General features: G+C 46.7%; 1 protein-coding gene across 2 annotated transcripts in view; it reads left to right on the top strand.

Moving 5' to 3' along the window:
- Window positions 1-832: 832 nt before the first annotated feature.
- The window catches only part of Mia3 (MIA SH3 domain ER export factor 3), a 41044-nt gene continuing 22917 nt past the window's right edge, over window positions 833-18959 (top strand). For both annotated transcript variants that reach the window (XM_021198507.2, XM_029538722.1), the window contains exons 1-5: window positions 833-1145; window positions 4564-4697; window positions 8255-8341; window positions 11181-13944; window positions 16093-16302. In XM_021198507.2, coding sequence (XP_021054166.1) covers window positions 1013-1145; window positions 4564-4697; window positions 8255-8341; window positions 11181-13944; window positions 16093-16302 — 3328 coding nt within the window. In that variant the 5' untranslated portion in view covers window positions 833-1012. The remainder of the gene's footprint in view (window positions 1146-4563; window positions 4698-8254; window positions 8342-11180; window positions 13945-16092; window positions 16303-18959) is intronic.

The raw sequence follows: 18959 nt of genomic DNA, 5'->3' as shown, positions 1-18959 counted from the left end.
AGCATGTTGGTGAGCATGCCCGTCCCCAGCACCACACAAACAATAGCTCCTATAGAGTTATTTGAGGGGTGGGAGGAGTGGGCTGCTCTATTCGAGTGGACCTAACAGAGGAGGGGAAGAATGCCAGGAAACAGGACAAAGGGACAGAGGGACAGGGCAATCTGTGGTAAAGTCATTGCATGTTACTTGGAAATACAGAGTTATAAGAAAGCTTGAGGAGAACATTGAGACAGTAGCCACTGGCAACCTGAGGGCATTCGGGTACGCCACGGAGTGTGTCTGGCCTACAGTTCTAGCAAAGGAAATGGAAGTTGAACACGTTGATGCTAGACTAAATGACGTTATGTCCTTTATGGACAGCGACAGGAATCTGAAGATCTTGGGCAGAGGGCCACTGTCCACCAACCCTCTCCTTAAAGGATGGCAATTTCTAATTTACTGTCTCACCCACTACTCCACTGAAATAAAAAAGGGCCATGGAGGTCCCAAAGAACCCCATGGAGTCTGAAGTGTGTGTGTGTGTGTGTGTGTGTGTGTGTGTGTCAGGGTTTGGGATTGAGCATGGATCAGTTACACACTGTATCCAGTTCCGTGTGGGACTTGGCGGTTCAGAACTAAAAGCGGTGGTTGGAAGAAGTGATGGAGAGAGATGGCTGTTTACCATGGACCAGAAATCCGAAGCTGAAGGAGGAAGACGAAAAACCTGTTGGGATGGCGCTGAGATGCGGAGTGACGAACCTGGTGACGCGGAGGGTCGTCTGTGAAGGCGCCCGAGCCGAGGCTCGCGATTGGGCGAGGGGAAGGTGCCTCTGACGGTCATCAAGGTAGCAGTTCGGGAGGGACGCCAAGGCCTCCTCCAAGTCACCGCGCATCCCTTGCTGAGCCCTTGCTGACGTGTCACTCGCAGCAGCCCGCCTCTTGGGCGCCTCCCCCGGCACCGCCCGCTCCTGCCCCGCCCCCGACACCGCCCGCCGGCGGCCTCCGCGTCACCCGGGCCCGCGGTGGCCACAACATGGCTGCGGCGCCGGGGCTGCTCTTCTGGCTGTTCGTGCTGGGGGCGCTCTGGTGGGTCCCGGGCCAGTCGGATCTCAGCCACGGACGGCGCTTCTCGGACCTCAAAGTGTGCGGGGACGCAGAGTGCAGCAGTGAGTCCGGGGTGGCGGGGCGGACGGCCGGTTCCCGAGTGGCTGCGGTGGCAGCGCGGGTCGGAGTCCCACAGCCGGCACCTGGCCTAGGGGTCGCAGGCCCGCGGAGCCCGCGCTGGTACGCTCTACTCGGCAATCGCCGTAGAGGCCGTGCCTACCACTTGTTGCCGGATTTGCTCTCTGCTCCTCTGACCCTACTTGGGGGCGCCGCAGACCCAGCCGGGTTTCCAGGGTGCAGCTCCCAGCTTCCTTATCCCCGCACTCCCCTTGGGCTCCCAGGGTGATTGGGTGGCGAGCCCCCGCATCCTGGACGCCCCATGCTGCAGCCAAGAGCGTTTTAACGCCGGCCGCGGGGACCTGGGTCCACGCAAGACCGAGATCCACGCGCTTAGAGATCTGGGGCGCATTCCCAGCGGCCGATTGACGGCGGGGTTCCTCCAGCAGGCACCCCGGCGCTGCCTCTTCCCCTCTTGGCTGCATCGGGACCAGCTCGCATCATCTTTGGAACCAGAGGAACTGGATGAATCCCGAGGCCAAGCAAGCAGTGTATTCTGTGGTCTTCCCGGTTTTCTCCTTCAGTCCTGTCGCTCTTTTGCATAGAAGCCTTTTGCCAGCTCCCAAGCAGGGCTGCGGGAATGTCAAAGTCTTTCGTTCTTTAAGCGGCCAAGTTGCTGCACCTGTCACTACCTGAGAACCGCAGCCGCCTTCTCTGTGCGCAGTCGCGCCCTAGTCCTAGGTTGGAGATGCCAGGGTTGGAGGTGGGCCATGGGGAAGGTTAGGATTAGAAGAGGGCTACTACTGTAACGGTGATAATAAATACTCCAAGGGTCTTAGGAATCCGTCCAGCCTTTCCCTTAGTCCCCTATGTTGCTGGGACCTATTCCTGCCCAGAATAATTCATACTGTTTTTAGGTTGGTTTCCAGAAACTGTAACTCACTGACGATGTCCTTCATAAATCACAGCAGTCCATTCAGAAAAGTGTTCATTCTAAAAGACTTAGAAGAGTGTAGGTTAGCCATTTGTATTTCAATTGGTGTTATGAAAAAAAAATCAAAATTCACAACTTGAATGGTTTACTCCAATGCCATTAAAGAAAAAAAGAGGCGCCTGTAATTTATGTCGCTGAGATTCTAGGTCCTAGCTGTAACCCCGGGCCACTGTAAATAAACGGCGAAGGTAAAGCCACCACAGCGACTTCTCCCTTTCGTGCCCTACTACCATTTGGTCGTTGACTGTTGCCAGGCGTCTTCTGTTCTTTGCTGTCAGGCACTGACCTACCTGAGTTCCTCAAAGCGTGGGGGGACCGGGGGGACCGTATCACTGATGCTGCCTCAGAACTGAGGCTCACGGTTGGAAGAGTTCCAGGCTATAGTGTAACTTGAGGAGTGGCCCAGGCCCAAACAAATGTAGTCAAACACAAGAGGCAATGATAGAAGAAGCAGGGCCCAGGTGTCTGTCGCTGGTAGGAAGTGCTTGTGGTGGAGGTGTCAAGAAAGGTGTCACTCGGTGTGCATGTCACTCATAAATGATAAGTGGTATATACTGACATTGGCTGTCCCGTCAGGTGTCAGGAAAGGTGTCACTCAGTGTGCATGTCACTCATAAATGGTAAGTGGTACATACTGACTGTCCGTGATACGTTACTGTACCTCCTCAAGAATCTAAGGAGGGAACCAGAAACAGTGCCGTTTCCAATCTGAGTAGGACCCCCAGTCCTAAGTTCCTTTTGTCTGACCTCTTGCTCAGTCTCAGCTGAGTTAGGATGCTGGCATGTCTGAAAATAATCTTATTTTAGCTTTAAAAACCAAGTTAGCCCTTCTAAATGCATGCTTGCCCCATTGAAGATGTATTTTAAGGACGTGTTGTTGAACTATTGCTTTTAGACAAAATGTGCTTTCCGTTAGCCCATGTCTCTGCCCTTTAATGCACTGCTAATTTCATTTGGCAAATGCTGTTCCTGTTGGTGTGATGGAAGTTCTGTATATATATTTATTTACTTATTCATTCATTTGGGACAGAGTCTCACTGTGCAGCCCTAGCTGGCCTGGGATGCAATTATAGATTGGGCTGGTCCAGAACTCATGGAGCACTTGCCCGCCTCTTCCTAGTGCTAAGATTAAAGACAAGTGGCAGCATGTCCGGCCAAAGAGCTGCATTTTAAATGAGAAGATAACTTTTGACCTAGTCTCATAGTTTTGTTTGGCTCCTGATAAATGAAATAGCCATCTTGAATTTTGTTTCTAGAAAAATTTGTTTTGAAAGCTTTTTTAGATTTGCTAGTGTGTGTGTGTGTGTGTGTGTGTGTGTGTGTGTACTCACAATACTGCAGGTCTAGGTCCTTGTCCATAGCATATAAGCATCAAACCTTCTACTACTGAGCTGTGTCTTTGGTCCTCTTTGTATTGTTACCTAGACTGGCACTGAACTCCCTCTGTACTCCACTCAAGCCTTGAACTTATGATCCCCCTGCCTCAGCTTCCTGAATACTGGAATTACAGGTTTACACCACCGGGCCTTGGCTGGAAACCTTAATGTTGAGACATCGATGTGATTGCTTTTAGAAAACACTGCCTTGTGACTGATTGGATCCCTCATAGAATGTGATAATCTGCCTCCCTGTTAACTCACCCAGACACAGTGCAGAGACAACGACTTAGCCACAAATGAAACCAGCAGTGTTTACTGCCGCAAAGAAACAGTTGCAGCCACTTACAGGCAGTGCCTGTTAGTGGTTAGCTCAGGTTTAATTGACCCCTTGGGGATTCCTGGGCGATCTTCCTGGCTCCCTGTTATCTCCACAGTTAGCTATGTTTAAACCAGTCAGCACCTGCACCTGCATTTACACATCCACAAATGAAGCTTTTTATGATTGTGGAATAGGGAAAAGAATGGGGGTGGGTGGGCTAGAAGAAGATCAGAGAGGAAAACAAACGGTTGACCTGAGAGGGCATCTGTGGTAGTGGGTTTTCAGTTTCTCAGGCTTAGCCAGAGAGAAAAGCAGAAAGTTTCCCTCATCTGATTATAGAAGATGATGTGACTTAAAGCAATGGGGCTCTCGGGATTTTAGACACTTGGAGCATGTGAACTGAAATTAATTCCAGAAGAATTCTGGGAAGGCTTGATTATTGTGTGCAATGGGATTCTTATATTTCCTGAAACATCTCTAAGAGCTGATTGGTAATGCTTGCCATAGATGCACAGAACCGTGGCTTTGATCTCTAGCGTGGGACGGAGATTCCTGCACTGGAGAGAGAACGGCAGGAGGATGAGGAGCTCTGGGGCCATCCTTGGCTACCAAAGACATTTAAAGCCAGCTTGGGATGCTTGCAACCCCATCTTCAAAAAAACATTAGAAAATGTGGGGGAGGCTGTGAAAATCCTAATATTGCTTTTGTTCTTTTCTATTTCTGTATACAGTGTTAATGTACCGTGGTAAAGCTCTTGAAGACTTCACGGGCCCTGATTGTCGTTTTGTGAATTTTAAAAAAGGTGACGATGTCTATGTCTACTACAAACTGGCAGGGGGATCCCCTGAAGTTTGGGCCGGAAGTGTAAGTAAAATGGTGAAACGCTTTATTTTCTTATTTTTGTGGGATTTTTGTAGCCCTGCAGATTTAAATCGCTTTAGTTGAGGCTGTTGATGGTGTCTTTCCTAGACTGTAAAGAGAAGGCAGCCCTGTGGTCCTAGCAAGGCCTCAGGCCTGGCACATAGTAGGGGTAAGGCAGAGGTTTCTGAAACAGAACTGAACTGGTTCTGGCTACTGCTCCGCAGCTATAGAGGACACTGCATGTACAATAGAAGTCAAAATGGCAAAGACCTGAACATCTCTCATTGCTTCAAGAAAGAAGATTTGTGGTCATCAATCTTGTAAGCTATGTGCAAGATAGTGCCTCAGGTCTGCAGGCCTAAAGCTGACTTTATATGGCTTTTTTTCTGTAAAAATAGTCAGTCAGAAAGCCAAAACAGGACAAGGGAGGTAGCTTAGCCAAGACCAGAGTTTGATCCCCAGAACCTACTTTTAAAAGCCAGGCTTTGTGGGGTGTGCTTATAATGCCAGAGTCAGGGATGCACTGGACAGGTGGAGCCCTAAAGCTCACAGGCCAGACAGCCTCATCTACTCAGAGAGAGGAAAACTCATAAGACATGAGTGATGGAGAAGCAGGCAGACCTCTGGGAGTTTCAGGCCAGCCTGGTCTACATAGTGAGACCCTATCTCAAACTCCAAACAAAACCCAAAGAAACAAAACTAAAAAACTCAGAAAACAAACAAACAAACAAACAAAAAACCCAAACAAACCCGCCAGGTAGACAGTGCTTGAGGAATACAGTGAGGTTGTCCTCTGGCCTTCACACCCATGTACCACACACACACACGCACGCACACACGCACACACACAAACACACACACACACACACGCATGCACACACACATGCATACACACACATGTGCACCACACATATTCTAATACATACACACACATATACTAATATACATGTACCACACACACACACACACTCATACATGCACACACATATGTATACACACACACACTCCTGTACTTACACAGACCTGCACATACATGCATATACACATACATACATGTAGGCAGGAACACACAGAATGGGAGATACTGTGTTCACTGTGTGCATTCACACAGTTGGTTTGTTTGGTTTGTAACTTCTGAGTTATCTTCTTCTTGCTTTTCTTTGTGCTTGGAAGGTCCCCCTGGGATTCTGTTCCCAACATTCTTTGCCTCCTGGCATCAGACATGGCTGGCCTTGGCTGTATCCATCAGGGCCTGTTATAGTTTAAGAAGGAGACTCAGCAGCAGGAACCTGGCTGACAAGCACATGGGAGTTGTGTTTTCCTTCTGAAGAGGGCTGGTCCATGGGAGGTTGTTGACCAAAGGGTCTGTGATGGCCCAGGGGATATTCCAGCTTAGAAACACCCCCACTTCCAACCTGGAAGGTTCATTCTCAATAAAACACCAACGATCAACAGAGAACACGATTCTAGAAACCCCTTATGGAGAAAAAATTGATCTGTCAGCATTCCAGCTTCCTCTGGGGGTTTGAAAGCATCGAATGGTGGGGCACAGCGTCCCAGTGGCTGCTCACAGGCTTCCTCACAGATATGAGGACGAGTCTGCGCTGTTCTCTCATGGTTCCCAGCTGAGTGTCTGCATAGTCTTGGCTCTGGGGCTGCTTCCCATGTGCCTGTGGTACATTTGTTCATTTGGCCTTTGGGCTTCTGGGTAAATAAGCTGGGTTTTTGTTTTCCTCTGGCCTGTTGGCTCTTCCACCTCTAGCCATAGTGTTCCTTCTGGGTCATCGTTCTTACTCTGCTAGCCTTGAGCTCCTGGTCCTCCTGCCCCCACCCCCCTCATCCTGGGATTACAGGGATGCACCATTTGGGTAGTGCTTCCTTCCTATCAGACCAAGAGTCAACACGCACTAGGCAAGCACTCTACATCCCCGGCCCTCACCTCACGCCTCCTTAAGAAACTCTGCTTTCAACATCCAGCCAGAAAGTGACCTTTGCTGATGGCCATGGACATGCTTGGGTGGGACTGTCTGCCCAGCTCCTATGACAGTCCTTTTACTATTTTGCTGGCCTGCCAACTGGTGTCTCCGCTCACTATCAAGTCAAAAAACCCACCTGCCTTATCTGCCATCTTTTTGAGTGTTTCTTTACAGGGTAGTACAACACTTAATTACACTTGTTCTCCAAATAGCTTAGGCAGACGTGGCTTTGGCCCTCCTAAGACAAACGCTATCCTCTCCATCCCCAAATCAAGTCAGCAGTGCCTTGGCAGGAGCGATACACAGACACCAGATTAGACATAAGGGTTGCCTCTTCGAGGGCCTGTAGTTCCCTGAGACTGTAGGAAGGGGTGGCCCCAGCGTCTGATCCTAGAGCTCTCTGTGAGCTGTAGTCTCAGTTGACAGATTGAGGAGGAGCACCCCCTCCCTTTTTCTCTGGATTCCTTCACTTGTCTACATCCAACTCAGAATTTTCCTACAGAAGGAAAATGTATTTCTGCTCACATTTCAGGAACCTCACTATTTGCAGAATTAACAGTTCTCCTAGTTTTCAGAATAACTTGTTTATCTTAATTCCCATCCTGGAGTCTTTTTTGCTTTCCTAGAGTCTCAAGGTTTATCTGTCAGGCTAGTGGCTTTTAATGACCTTTCTTATCTAATCTTTGGGGGTTTGTTCTAGTGCTAACACACCCTCCAGATGGTTTTCAGATAGACCCTGGACGCTAGTGAATGGGGATGTTTTAGAATTAGTGATAAGGAAGACTTGCCTATCAGTCTGTCTATCAGAGTCTGTCTATCAGTCTGTCTATCAGTCTGGTTGGGAATAGGTCTCTGCTTCCTTTCAGATGGTGGCCAGTGAAGGCCAATTTCTCAAATGGAGCTTCTATACACACATGCACATTTTATGATTCTTAGTTATGAGTGCTAAGAAAGACTGGGGTTATTTCTGTAGATTTATTTTACATGGAGCTGAAGCCTGAGAAGTAGGTAAGTATGCATTATGTCATAATTTTATTTAATGTCCCCAAATACTTCTGAATGCTGGTTTTGGAGAAAGCTACCACAGCACATGGCATCAATAGGTATTGTTTGCTGTAACTGCACACATCTGAGAAGTCTTGTTTGCTTCTGCTGATTTCCATGGCTGTTGTAAATTGATAAGAGAAACTTGTTAAATGTGGTTGAGGAGCAATGTAATCAAGTGCTCATGTAGATTCTTGCCAGAGAGCACTTGGAACCGTGTTTCTAGTAGCTTTGGTTTGTCAGGTCTTAACCACACAGTGTGCAGGAAGTTTCTCTTGTCCGGATCTCCGATTACTTCTTAGCGTTCTATGTTAGCGATATAAAAAAGAACATGTCTGTGGCTCAGAGAACTGTTGGTTTAACAATATTAATTTTCATTGGCACAGTCATTGCAGCTTAATTATTAACAGCAAATGTCCTTTCCTCTTGTTTATACATTGTCTCTTTAAGTATTTCCCATCAGTGTAATCGTCTGTCCTTTGTATTTCTCATACAGAACTTGATTGACATTTGTCCCTTTTGCCCATTTTTTTCACATAGGTTGAAAACAGTTTTGGATATTTTCCAAAAGATTTGATCAAGGTACTTCATAAATACACGGAAGAAGAGCTACACATTCCAGCAGATGTAAGTTGTTCTCAGTTACAAACTGCCTTATAAGTTCATCAGCTGAAATCAATTAAAACTCTTGGTGGTGGTGGTACTGCCAGTTTAAGATGTTGTCAGGTAAGACACTGCATTTCCCCAGGCACTTCTTATATAGTACAATCATCTCTTCTGAAAGTCTTTGGCCGTGCTTGGACAGGGGAAAAACAATAGTTGTGCATCAGATTTTAATTTGGAATAGACTAACTAAAAAAAAGAAGAAATGTTTGAAAAGCATTTGTAGGAGATTATTCTTAGAATTGTCTAATATATTGAAATGGATGTTCTTATAGGACTTAGAGGCTGTAGACTGATATACAGGGCTCCCCCGCCTTTTTTAAATATGTGGAAGTTAAGATTTAATATCTTAGCCATGTGTGATGATACTCACTTACAATTGTAATATTTGGGAGGTGGCAGCAGCAGGGTCAGTCCTGGTCCTCTTAAAAGGCCTGAACTTAAAGGCCAGCCTGAACTATTTAAGACCTTGTTTCAAAGAAAAAAGAAAAAAAGAAAAAAAAATAGAAAGAAAGAAAGAAAAAAAGAAAGAAAGAAAAAAGTCTTTGTATTTAGTTATAGAGGTAAACAATTTTATTTTACAAGCAAAAAGAGGTGTTCTAATTTGAAAATTACTCAATGGGTACTAAGCGTTTTAAATACATAGAAAGTAGGTTCAGTTAATCAAACTAAATTGTGTGCAGACCTGTTGCAACAAAGGCTTTTTCCCCCGACTCTAGTGATCTAATGCCTATGTCACAGATCTGGAAAAGTAACGTAATGGCTTTCCATGGGGTGCAGTCTCAAGTGTCTAAGGGTCTAGCTCTCCCTCTACAGAGCATTCATTCACAGCACAGATTTACTACTCTTGTGTCTGAGGGGATTTTTCATCCTAGAATCCCCATCCCCAGTGATTCTTAACTGAGACTTTGGAACACATCAGTAACGCCCACGCCTTTCAGGTGACCACAGAGCTCGAGACTGTAGGTCTAAGGCAGTTTGTAGACTGGGTCGCAGGCCTGACACTGTTCTTCAGAGCCCTCAGTACTCCCGGGGTCATCAGACCGTTTTACAGGTTGCAGTTCTCTGTTGACAAAGAGGCTGTACAGGAAGGGAGCTAGACCTTACCCACTATGGACTCTGTGTTCCCTCTCATCACTCTCCCCACGCCATCCTTCTCTTGACATTAAGACAGATTTTAAGCTCAGAAATGCCAATGATACAAGGAGCTAACCACCAGCCCCTCTTCACGGGACAGGTCTCCCCAGAACACCATGAAGGTTTAGTTGGGGACAACAAGTCTCTTAGCTGCTCTTTTAATGTTCTACTTAGTATGGGATTCCATCGTTACCAGTTGCTTATGGGAAAAAAAAAAAGAACATAGACATATGAAGTCTTAAAAACAGATATTAATTGCTGCCGAGAACTCTAACTTTCTGAAAGGTATCCCCCTGAACCTTGTTTTGGGTTACTGTTCCAGAAATGATACAAGTGGAGATTCTGACACCCTCTGACACCATTCTTCATCCCTCTAAAGTAGAGATTCTCCATCTTCCTAATGCTCCAACCCTTTAATACGGCTCCTCACGTTGTGGTGACCCCAGCCATAAATTTACTATGTTGCTACTTTATAACTGTAATTTTGCTAATTATGGATCATAATGTGAATATCTGATATGCAACCTTTACAAAAGGGCTGTTTGACCCCGAAATGGATCAAGACCCACAGATTAAGAACCACTGCTTTAAATTCTTACTCTGTCACTGAGATACCTTTTAGCTGATAAGTATTTCCAAGTCCAATGAAGGTATGTTTCAAAAATCCATGAAGCCTTAGAACACCACAGCCGGGTGATTCTGCCTGTTTCTAGCTGGATGGGCAGAGATGTGTGGTGTAGAGGACTGTGGGGTAGAGAGCTTCGTGGTCTTGTAGCTCCCCAGACAGCTTGTGAACAAAGAGAACATCCAGCTATTGGAAACAGGAGGCCCAGGGCCGGACGACCACACAGCCGCCTTCCCTTCTGTCTGTCGCTTTTCTCTTGCTGCCAGGAGTATGTGGCAAATGCAGCTCAAGGAGAGAAGCACTGGTTTTGTCTCTGGGTTTGGAGCGTAGTTCATCAAGGCAGGGAAGTCTTGTCTGTAGAAGCAGGAGGCAGATGCTCATGGTGCATCTGTGGTTAGATACTGGAGAGACAAATTCTGGCATTAAGGCTGCTTTCTGCTGCTTATATCATCCGGGACCCTGGATGCTTGCTGTCTGCAAGGGGGTCTTCCCTTGTCAGTTAACCTGGGCTAGAAACTCTCACAGCCATGGCCTGAGGCCTGTCTCCTAGACAATTATCCATGCTATCGAGCTGACAATAAAAGGCACTGCCACCAAGTGTGCAGAGCAAACTGAGAAAGGCCGAAGGAAGTTGCGTAGAGGGAGACTCTCAGGTCTCCGTTGGTTTACTCGCTGTGCTTTTCAGAGAATGTGACCCAGTTTTTGTTTGTCTGTTATAATGCAGAAGTAATTGCACTGTAGAATAAGATGGATTTACCTAACCAGAGCTGGCCAACAGGAAGCCTCCAACTGTCTCCATAAAACTGATAGCATGGGCGAACAGATTATTTTCCAAACAGATACCAGGGATGGGGGCCAAGCAAACTCACCAGCCACAAGAGCCGTTCTTCCCCCTCCCAACGTGATATACCCCTGTACAGGCCCGCACTGGCTCAAAGCCCTCCTGGAACCAGGCGCAGTCTGCATCACTGGTGTGAATAAGGAGTTGCTCTTGGGACACTGAGCTGTTGAGGTGCTAATGTCTTTGTTTTCCCCATACAGGAGACAGACTTTGTCTGCTTTGAAGGAGGAAGAGATGATTTTAATAGTTATAATGTAGAAGAACTTTTAGGATTTTTGGAACTGGAGGACTTTGTACCCGAAGAGTCGAAGAAAGCCGAAGAAGTTTCAAGGCACAGAGAGAAATCTCCTGAGGAGTCTCGGGGGCGTGAACTTGACCCTGTGCCTGAGCCCCAGGCAGTCAGAGCTGATTCGGGGGATGGAGAAGGTGCTTTCTCAGAGGGCACTGAGGAACTGCAAGGACAGCCCTCAGCTCAGGAGAGCCACCCCCATGCCAACAGTCCAGCAACTAATGCTCCGGGAGTGCAGTCTTCATTGGACACTTTTGAAGAAATTCTGCATGATAAATTAAAAGTGCCAGGAAGTGAAAACAGAACTGGCAATAGTTCTCCTGTCTCGGTGGAGCAGGAGAAGACAGATGCTTACAAAGTCCTGAAAACTGAAATGAGTCTCGACCTGAAAACCAAGTTTGGTTCAACTGCCGACGCCCTTGTGTCTGACGATGAGGCAACCAGACTGGTCACTTCATTAGAGGATGGCTTCAGTGAGGAGCTGGATGCTGAGTATTACCCAATGGAGGAGGAGGAGGAGGAGGAGGAGGTGGAGGAGGAGGAGAACACAGACAGCTCTGATGAGCTACCATTACTAACCTTCATAGACAAAGACGAGAAAGCCCCCGGGAAGCCCATGGTAGAGAAATATTTAACAGATAAGGATCCGAACTTGAGTGAAGAGGATAAAGTTGAGCCCCCTACCTGGGGGGATGCTTTCTTTTCTATTGTCACGGGAGGTGAAGGAAAAACTGGTATGGTGGATTTAGAGAGATCTATAGAGGAGGGGGAGGAGGATGTGTTAGTTTCACCTAGCCATCGGAGGAAGCCACAGACAACAGCTGGCCATACAGACAGCGAGGACGAGGGTGATGATCTTTTTGTAGAAGAGCCCAAAACAAATGATGTAAAGGACTCAGAAACAGACCCAGAACTTGCCGTTACAGGAGAAGAAAAGGACATACAGGAATCCAGGAAAGGCCTGGTACATCCTGAGTCAGAATCAGAGGATGCCAAGTCAGAAACGACTAGTGCTTATCGTCTTCAGAATAGCAAGCTCAACCCTCTGCCAGGTGCTGAAAAGGGCAGAGACTTTACACTAAAAGCAGTCTTTGAAAAAAAAGAAAATGACCTAAAAGAACCAGTTGTCCATATCTCAAAGGAAACCCTCCATGAAGACAAGACCAGAGAGATCCAGAGAGACGGCTTGGAGAGTGAATCAGTACCCAGAGCTTTGGGGAGTTCAATGACGGAAAATAATAAGCCCAACTCCTTGGGTGTTGCACCACTCATGGGAAATAATAAGCCTGATGCATCCAAAGACAGTACAGAGGTCCCAGACGTTTCTGTCAGTGGACCAAAAGCGGGCCAGCAGGAGGGATTTCTAGAACCAGGTCTTAAAACTGAGAATCAACCTAGATTCTCCCCTCCAGAGGAAACTGGTCTCTCAAGAGAACTGGGGGAGAAAGTTCCTATTTCGGGAAGAAATCTTTCTTGGCAGCAAGAGCGAGACGTAGCTGCTGTAGTCAGTAAGCATGTGAATGAGAAGACAGGGTTTCTTGAGGAAGAGAGCAGGGAAGATGGGACAGATGAGGAGCAGCCCAGGGCCACACGAAGGCCACAGGCGGCTGAGAGCCCTGAAGTGTTGAGTGTCCAACTTGGAAGGCCAGACTCGGAGGAGGAGGACGACGACAACTATCCCCATGAGGGGCTGCTGGAGGATGAAAATGCTGTGAGTGCACAGCAGTCTAAAGGAAACTACCCCAGCGCTCACAACGGGAAGCCAGATATGAATTCTCAAGTTTTTGAAAAAGTAATTTTGGGGACTCTTAATCTTAACACTGAAAAAAACAAACAATCAGCTAATATGATTTTGGAGACTGGACAAAAGAGGGAAACCACATCTGAAGAGGCAGGTGATGTGGGCAAGGAGTCAGATAGTGTGGTGGTGGACAGTGAAGAAAGCCATCTTGCAGATGTGAGAGCCCAGAGGCCCTCTCAAGTCCACGGCCTTCCTGACGAGCCAGCAACTCAGACTCCAGGCTCTGGGGAAGCTGTTCTGAGTAAAGACCCTAATGACCTACAAAAAGACCACCCAGAGGAAGAACTAGTCAACACCTTGGGACTTGAAGACCCTGGGGCAGAAGAAATCTCAGAAGGGGAGCCGGAAGATCCCAAGGCGTTTGGAGTTTCAGAAAGCCAGGGGACGGATGATGAAGACCTCAGGGATAACCCGTCCCGGCGAGCTACACCTGAAATTCCTGACATAGTGCTCAAGAGTATAAGGGAAGACTTGCCTATCATAAACAGCTTCTTCAAGGACGACCAACAGTCCCTGCATCGTTTCTTGAAGTACTTCGATGTTCGTGAGCTGGAGGGCTTGCTTGAAGACATGTCGATAAGGTTGAGATCAGCACACCAGGACAGCCTGCCATACAACGTGGAGAAAGTCCTAGATAAAGTCTTCCGTGCCTCGGAGTCACTAATTCTAAGTGTGGCGGAGAAAATGCTTGATACAGGAGTGGCCAAAAATAGGGACCTGGGCTCCAAAGAGAGCAGTCCGTTGGAAGAAGCCGAGGTGTTGAATGACATACAAGACCTGATCTATTTTGTCAGGTACCAATACTCTGGAGTGGAGACTGCCCCATTAGTCACACCTCCACCTCCAGAGGAAGGCTGGGCTGGACCAGGAGAAGGTAAGGTACCTGTCTATGACCTTGTGGAGATAGTCTGCAGGAGTGGGGATGGGGGATGGGACCTGTGTGGGGTGGGATATACTAAAGTGCTCCACTTCCTGTTTGTACAAGTCTAGTCATAGTTCTAAAGGAGTGTCTAGAGGAGAGGGTCTAGACCTATAGAACCTCCCCTTCCAGCTTCCTTTTAAAAAGGCTAAGCATTAAGGCAGATTGCCCCTCTCCCCCCCCCCCATACCAATGGGTGTCTTCCCATTGGTACACTGAAACTGGTTTTCATCTTCAAAGGGAAACTGTAAAAACTTTACGAGAAATACATAACCAAGAAAACAGATCACCAAGTAAAGCTCTTAGCAGAGTACAGCTTTCATGTAAGTTAGAGAAGGGGCTTTAGGAACATCATTTCTTCATGGATTTTTCTGTAAAGGCGCATACTCAGCACTACGCTGATTTTATAACATTTAAAATATGCGACCTACTTCAAGCCTGTCCATCTCTAGGCCACGCTACCCTCCCTCTCTTCATCCCTCCCCATCCAGTTAGCCTTCGATGTTCCTCTAGACAGGTTCATTCAATTTCCATGTCATATATACATAACTGAGTTTGTATACTATATAAATCCTGAGATCCAGAAATGAGAGCAACTGTGATATCTGTCCTTTGGAGACAGACTTCACTAAACATGACTTGCAGCTGTTTCCGTCTTCCTGAAAATGACGTGACTTCATTCATCCTCATGACTGAAAAGATTCTACCACGTCTCCCATTTTCATTGTCTGTCCCTCTGTCATTGGACACCCAGTTTGTTTCCATCACTCCATAGTAAGGACTAGGGTTACCGTAAACACTGATGTGTGTGTATTTCTGCATTATGGTGTCTTGGAGTCCAGTGGGTGACATTCAGGAGTGGTATAGCTGGGTCATATGGCAGACTTGTTTTTAGTTTCTTGATTTCATAGTAGCTGGAATAGAACTTTTCACCTTTTGTGGGTATCCTGTTATCTCCTACTTCTTAGGGACAGCAGTTTACTCCAGTTATGCGACACTAGGCCCCAGGGGTTTTATGTTAGCCAAGGATGGAGGCAGGATGAGCTTTCCTACAGCACTGGACAAATAGAAGTATGTATTTATTCAACTGACCCCAGGATACCCTGACACAGCTCCTGATTCCTGTATGTGTTGTATTCTATGTAGCCATGCTTTGCAAATGGAAGTAGTTATATTGAAGGAGAATGGTAGCAAGTGTAGTTACAAATACCTGACTTCCTTAGGGTGCTAATTTTCCTGAGAATTGGGAGAAATGAGCATGTTTTAAAATGGAAGTTTTTGGTTAAGAAAGGAACATTCAGGCTGGAGGGATGGCACAGTGGTTAAAAACACCGGCTGCTCTCACAGAGGACTCGAGTTCAGTCTTCAGCACCTACGTGACAGCTCACAACCATTAACCCTCCAGTTCTAAGGGATACCCTCTTTCTAGCCTCTGGGTACCGCGTGTACATGGTACACACACATACGTGTAGACAAAATCTCCAAACACATAAAATAACATTGATTTAAAAAAGTTAGAAACTCAAATAATTTTGGGGGGAGTAAAATATGAGGCTGCAAAGAAATGATCTTCCTCATGGGCCATAGTGTGCTATGCACTCAGGCTCATAGAGGAGGAGAAGGGCCCATTGTGGTTTGGAAGTACTCTAACAGTGCTCAGTAGTGTTCTAAAGTCACGTTTGCAAGCTGCCCGTGTGCAGAATGCCCTTCCCTCTATGGGCTATGAGACCAACGGCCTGTGCATAAGGAAGAGGGTTCTTTATTATTATTATTATTATTATTATTATTATTATTATTATTATTATTATTAAAGACTGTTCTTTATGTTGTTCCTGGGTTCTCTGCAGGACTGGAATTCTCCTCTGCATGTCTGTGTGGGCATATTCTGGCTTGCATTTATGAAATGCTTTGAAGTAAAGGTTTCTTTGTAAATCTGTACCTTAGCTATTGTCAATCAGTGTGAAAGAAGTTAAAACTCTTGCTTCTGTTTTTAACCTGTGCTCATGGGATCTAGGACGCTGGGCTGGTGATGAGGGAGTACTGATCAGTTGGATGAACCAAAGTTGGTCTTTGATCAAGGTCTCTCTATGTGCTCTTCTCCAGAGATGCAGGCACCCCAGCAAGACAGCTTAGCACAAGAAAACGCAGGGGATCTCAGTGTGCAGCTGCAGAAGGACTCTGAGCTCTTGGATCAACCTGTGACCAGTGTGCAGCCTCCAGAAGAGCCTGAGCTCTTGGCTCAACCTGCGACGGGGTACACAAGTCCCTCAGAGGCATCACAGAAGCCAAATACCGAGAAAGACATAGATCCAGGTAACTTTATAGTTTTTCTCTATGAAGTAGAGGTGCTCTGTAAAGAAGGCCTGCTAGAATATTTATTCTTAAAGGTAGGAAAGTCAGACCAACTCAGCTGTGTATAAGTTTCTAAAATGTCCCACAAGTGACAGAGAAATGCAAGAGTTCAGATGCATGGAGGTCAAAAACAGGAGCAAAGCCAGGGACTGTCACTAACGTGCAAGCTAGTGTTTGGCTGTGCCCAGCCACTATAAATCATTTCAGTATGAAATTGTGTTCCTGTCCTTCAAAGTCACGTGTTCTAAAGCAGAGTGTGCCATTAGACAAGAGCACATGAAGTGCTGGGCTGGGGACAGCAAGCTGTGTGAGACAAGCCCCCGGGGAAGGCTGAGGGAACCAGTTAAGAGTCTCAGCTTAAAGCCCTGGTTTCCCTGTCCACTCCCATTCCTCTGAGGGGCTACAGGGCAATTCAGATGGGTTGCATTTATTGCCTAAATGAGGCAAATACAGCTTTCAAAAATACTGTGAGGCATCTCGGTGTCTTTCCATGCTATGCTTTTAGGAAACTATGGGGGAATGACAGTCCAACCCAGACTGACATTTGTAACTGTAAATACTTGATTTCTGCACACAGGAACTATTGGTGACAGATAAAAGTTCTTCTCAATAATGGTATGAGTGGTTTTCTAATCGTAGCATCACTCACTCTCATTTCACAAGTGAACCAGATGCTCTTGTTGTGCTGTTTGCTATCTAATACAGTATTATGAGGCTGTCATTCCTGGGGTTTCTTTTGGGGGGTTGTCCAGTACTGGGGATTACACCCAAGGCTCCTGCACGGTAGGTTAGTGTTACCATGCCAGCCCCAGCACTAGTGTGTGTATGTGTCTGTGAGCATGAAGCGTAGCTATAGCTTTAGTCTGTAGAAATGAAGGACTCAGAGTCACTAGGGTAACATCCCCTGCTCTCCAGGGAATACACAAAGTGTACAAAATGTCACAGTGGAAAGAAGTTTAGCTGAGCCAAGAAGGACTGATATATCAGTTGTCTCCCGTGTCCCACAGGACACCATAGTCTTGTGAAACATTCTCCAAGTTCTTTTTAATTTAGAAAGGTCCCGTTTACTGAAAATAAGTCAGGTACCATTGAGACTCATTGCTCTTTTGTTCAGAACCTTCAGGATTGAGAGAAGTTGTGCTTACAGAACTAGGAAGAGGGTGTCTGCTTTAGATCTCCCCACCCCCACACAGTGCCCAGTCACCTTTCTAGGCAAGTTTTCTAGGGTCCCTGCACACACCTCAGGTGCTATGACGACACTGACCTAACTGGGAAAATGCCACCCATTGTCAGTCATCGGTCAATAGTGAACTGGGTTTTAAGGTTGGGAAGAGACCCCTAGAGGGTCCAGTCCAGCCTCTCACTAGTTGCTGCTGACAACACATGCCAGGCTCAAGCTGAGATCCACCCCTGCCCCATCACTTCCCTGTGTGTAATTCTCTCAGGTGTAACTGGATTTTCTTCCTTCACAAAAGCCTCAAGCCAGTCCCCACTCTGGAAGTAATTCTCTTCATCATTCCTGGCATTTACTGTATTTTATGTAGTGGCCATCTGTCCATACAGCAAATATTAAGTATCTGCTACATGCCAGCTTTGCCAAGCCTTAGTGTAGTCTATCTACAAGACTTTCTCGGGACTCCTGACGTGTGGGTTGTAGGGACCAAACTGAAGTTATTAAACTCGGCCACAAGCACTCTTCCTGAGCCACCTTGTTGGACCCCAGAACTCATTCTTTCCAACTCTCGGGAAGTTTCTAATAGAGTGTTCTCCCATCAGCAAGTCCGAGTTTGCTGACTGTGCTTGTGTCTGTATGGTTTTCTTTGATAAGTGCTGGTTGCTGCAGACCAGCTTGGCCTTGAACATCCTTCTGCCTCCGCCTTGCCTGGCAATTCTGTCTATAAGGAGAATGTGTAAAGTTTGGGTTTTGTTTTCTGTTCCCCTGAATGACCGAGAGACATGATGGAGCAGACTGGAGGTGATCTTAGTTTTGTAACTGAAGGGTCTGATGGCTCCACAGTTAAGACCGCAGAGGCTTCGCTTTTCTCTGTGATTTTCCTTAGGAGTCTCAAATGTTCTATGCTTAAGTGTCTTAGTCAGGTGAACAGATACCATGACCAAGGCAAGTCTTTGAAGGACAACATTTGACTGGGGCTGGCTTATAGGTTCAGAGGTTCAGTCCATTATCATCAAGGTGGGAGCATGGCAAAGTCCAGGCAGGTTTGATGTAGGAGGAGCGGAGAGTTTTACATCTTCATCTGAAGGCTGCTAGGAGAAGACTGACTCCCAGGCAGCTAGGATGGGGTTCTTAAAAGCCCACAATCACAGTGACACACCTACTCCAACAAGGCCACACCTCCAACTAGTACCACTCCCTGGGCCAAGCATATTCAAACCATGACACTTAGTGACTAATATTTAGAGGGCACTCTGTAACCATTTAAATGAAGAGAAAAATTCTTCTTTTAAAGCATAAAAGAGCCAGGCGTGGTGGCGCACGCCTTTAATCCCAGTACTTGGAAGGCAAAGGCAGGTGGATTTCTGAGTTGAGGCCAGCCTGGTCTACAAAGTGAGCTCCAGGACAGCCAGGGCTACACAGAGAAACCCTGTCTCGAAAAATC

Source organism: Mus pahari, chromosome 5 (assembly GCF_900095145.1).
Source record: "Mus pahari chromosome 5, PAHARI_EIJ_v1.1, whole genome shotgun sequence".
In the NCBI taxonomy this organism is placed as follows: Eukaryota; Metazoa; Chordata; class Mammalia; order Rodentia; family Muridae; genus Mus; species Mus pahari.
Note: the sequence above shows the minus strand (reverse complement) of the source record. Positions and strands in the feature narration are given on the sequence as shown.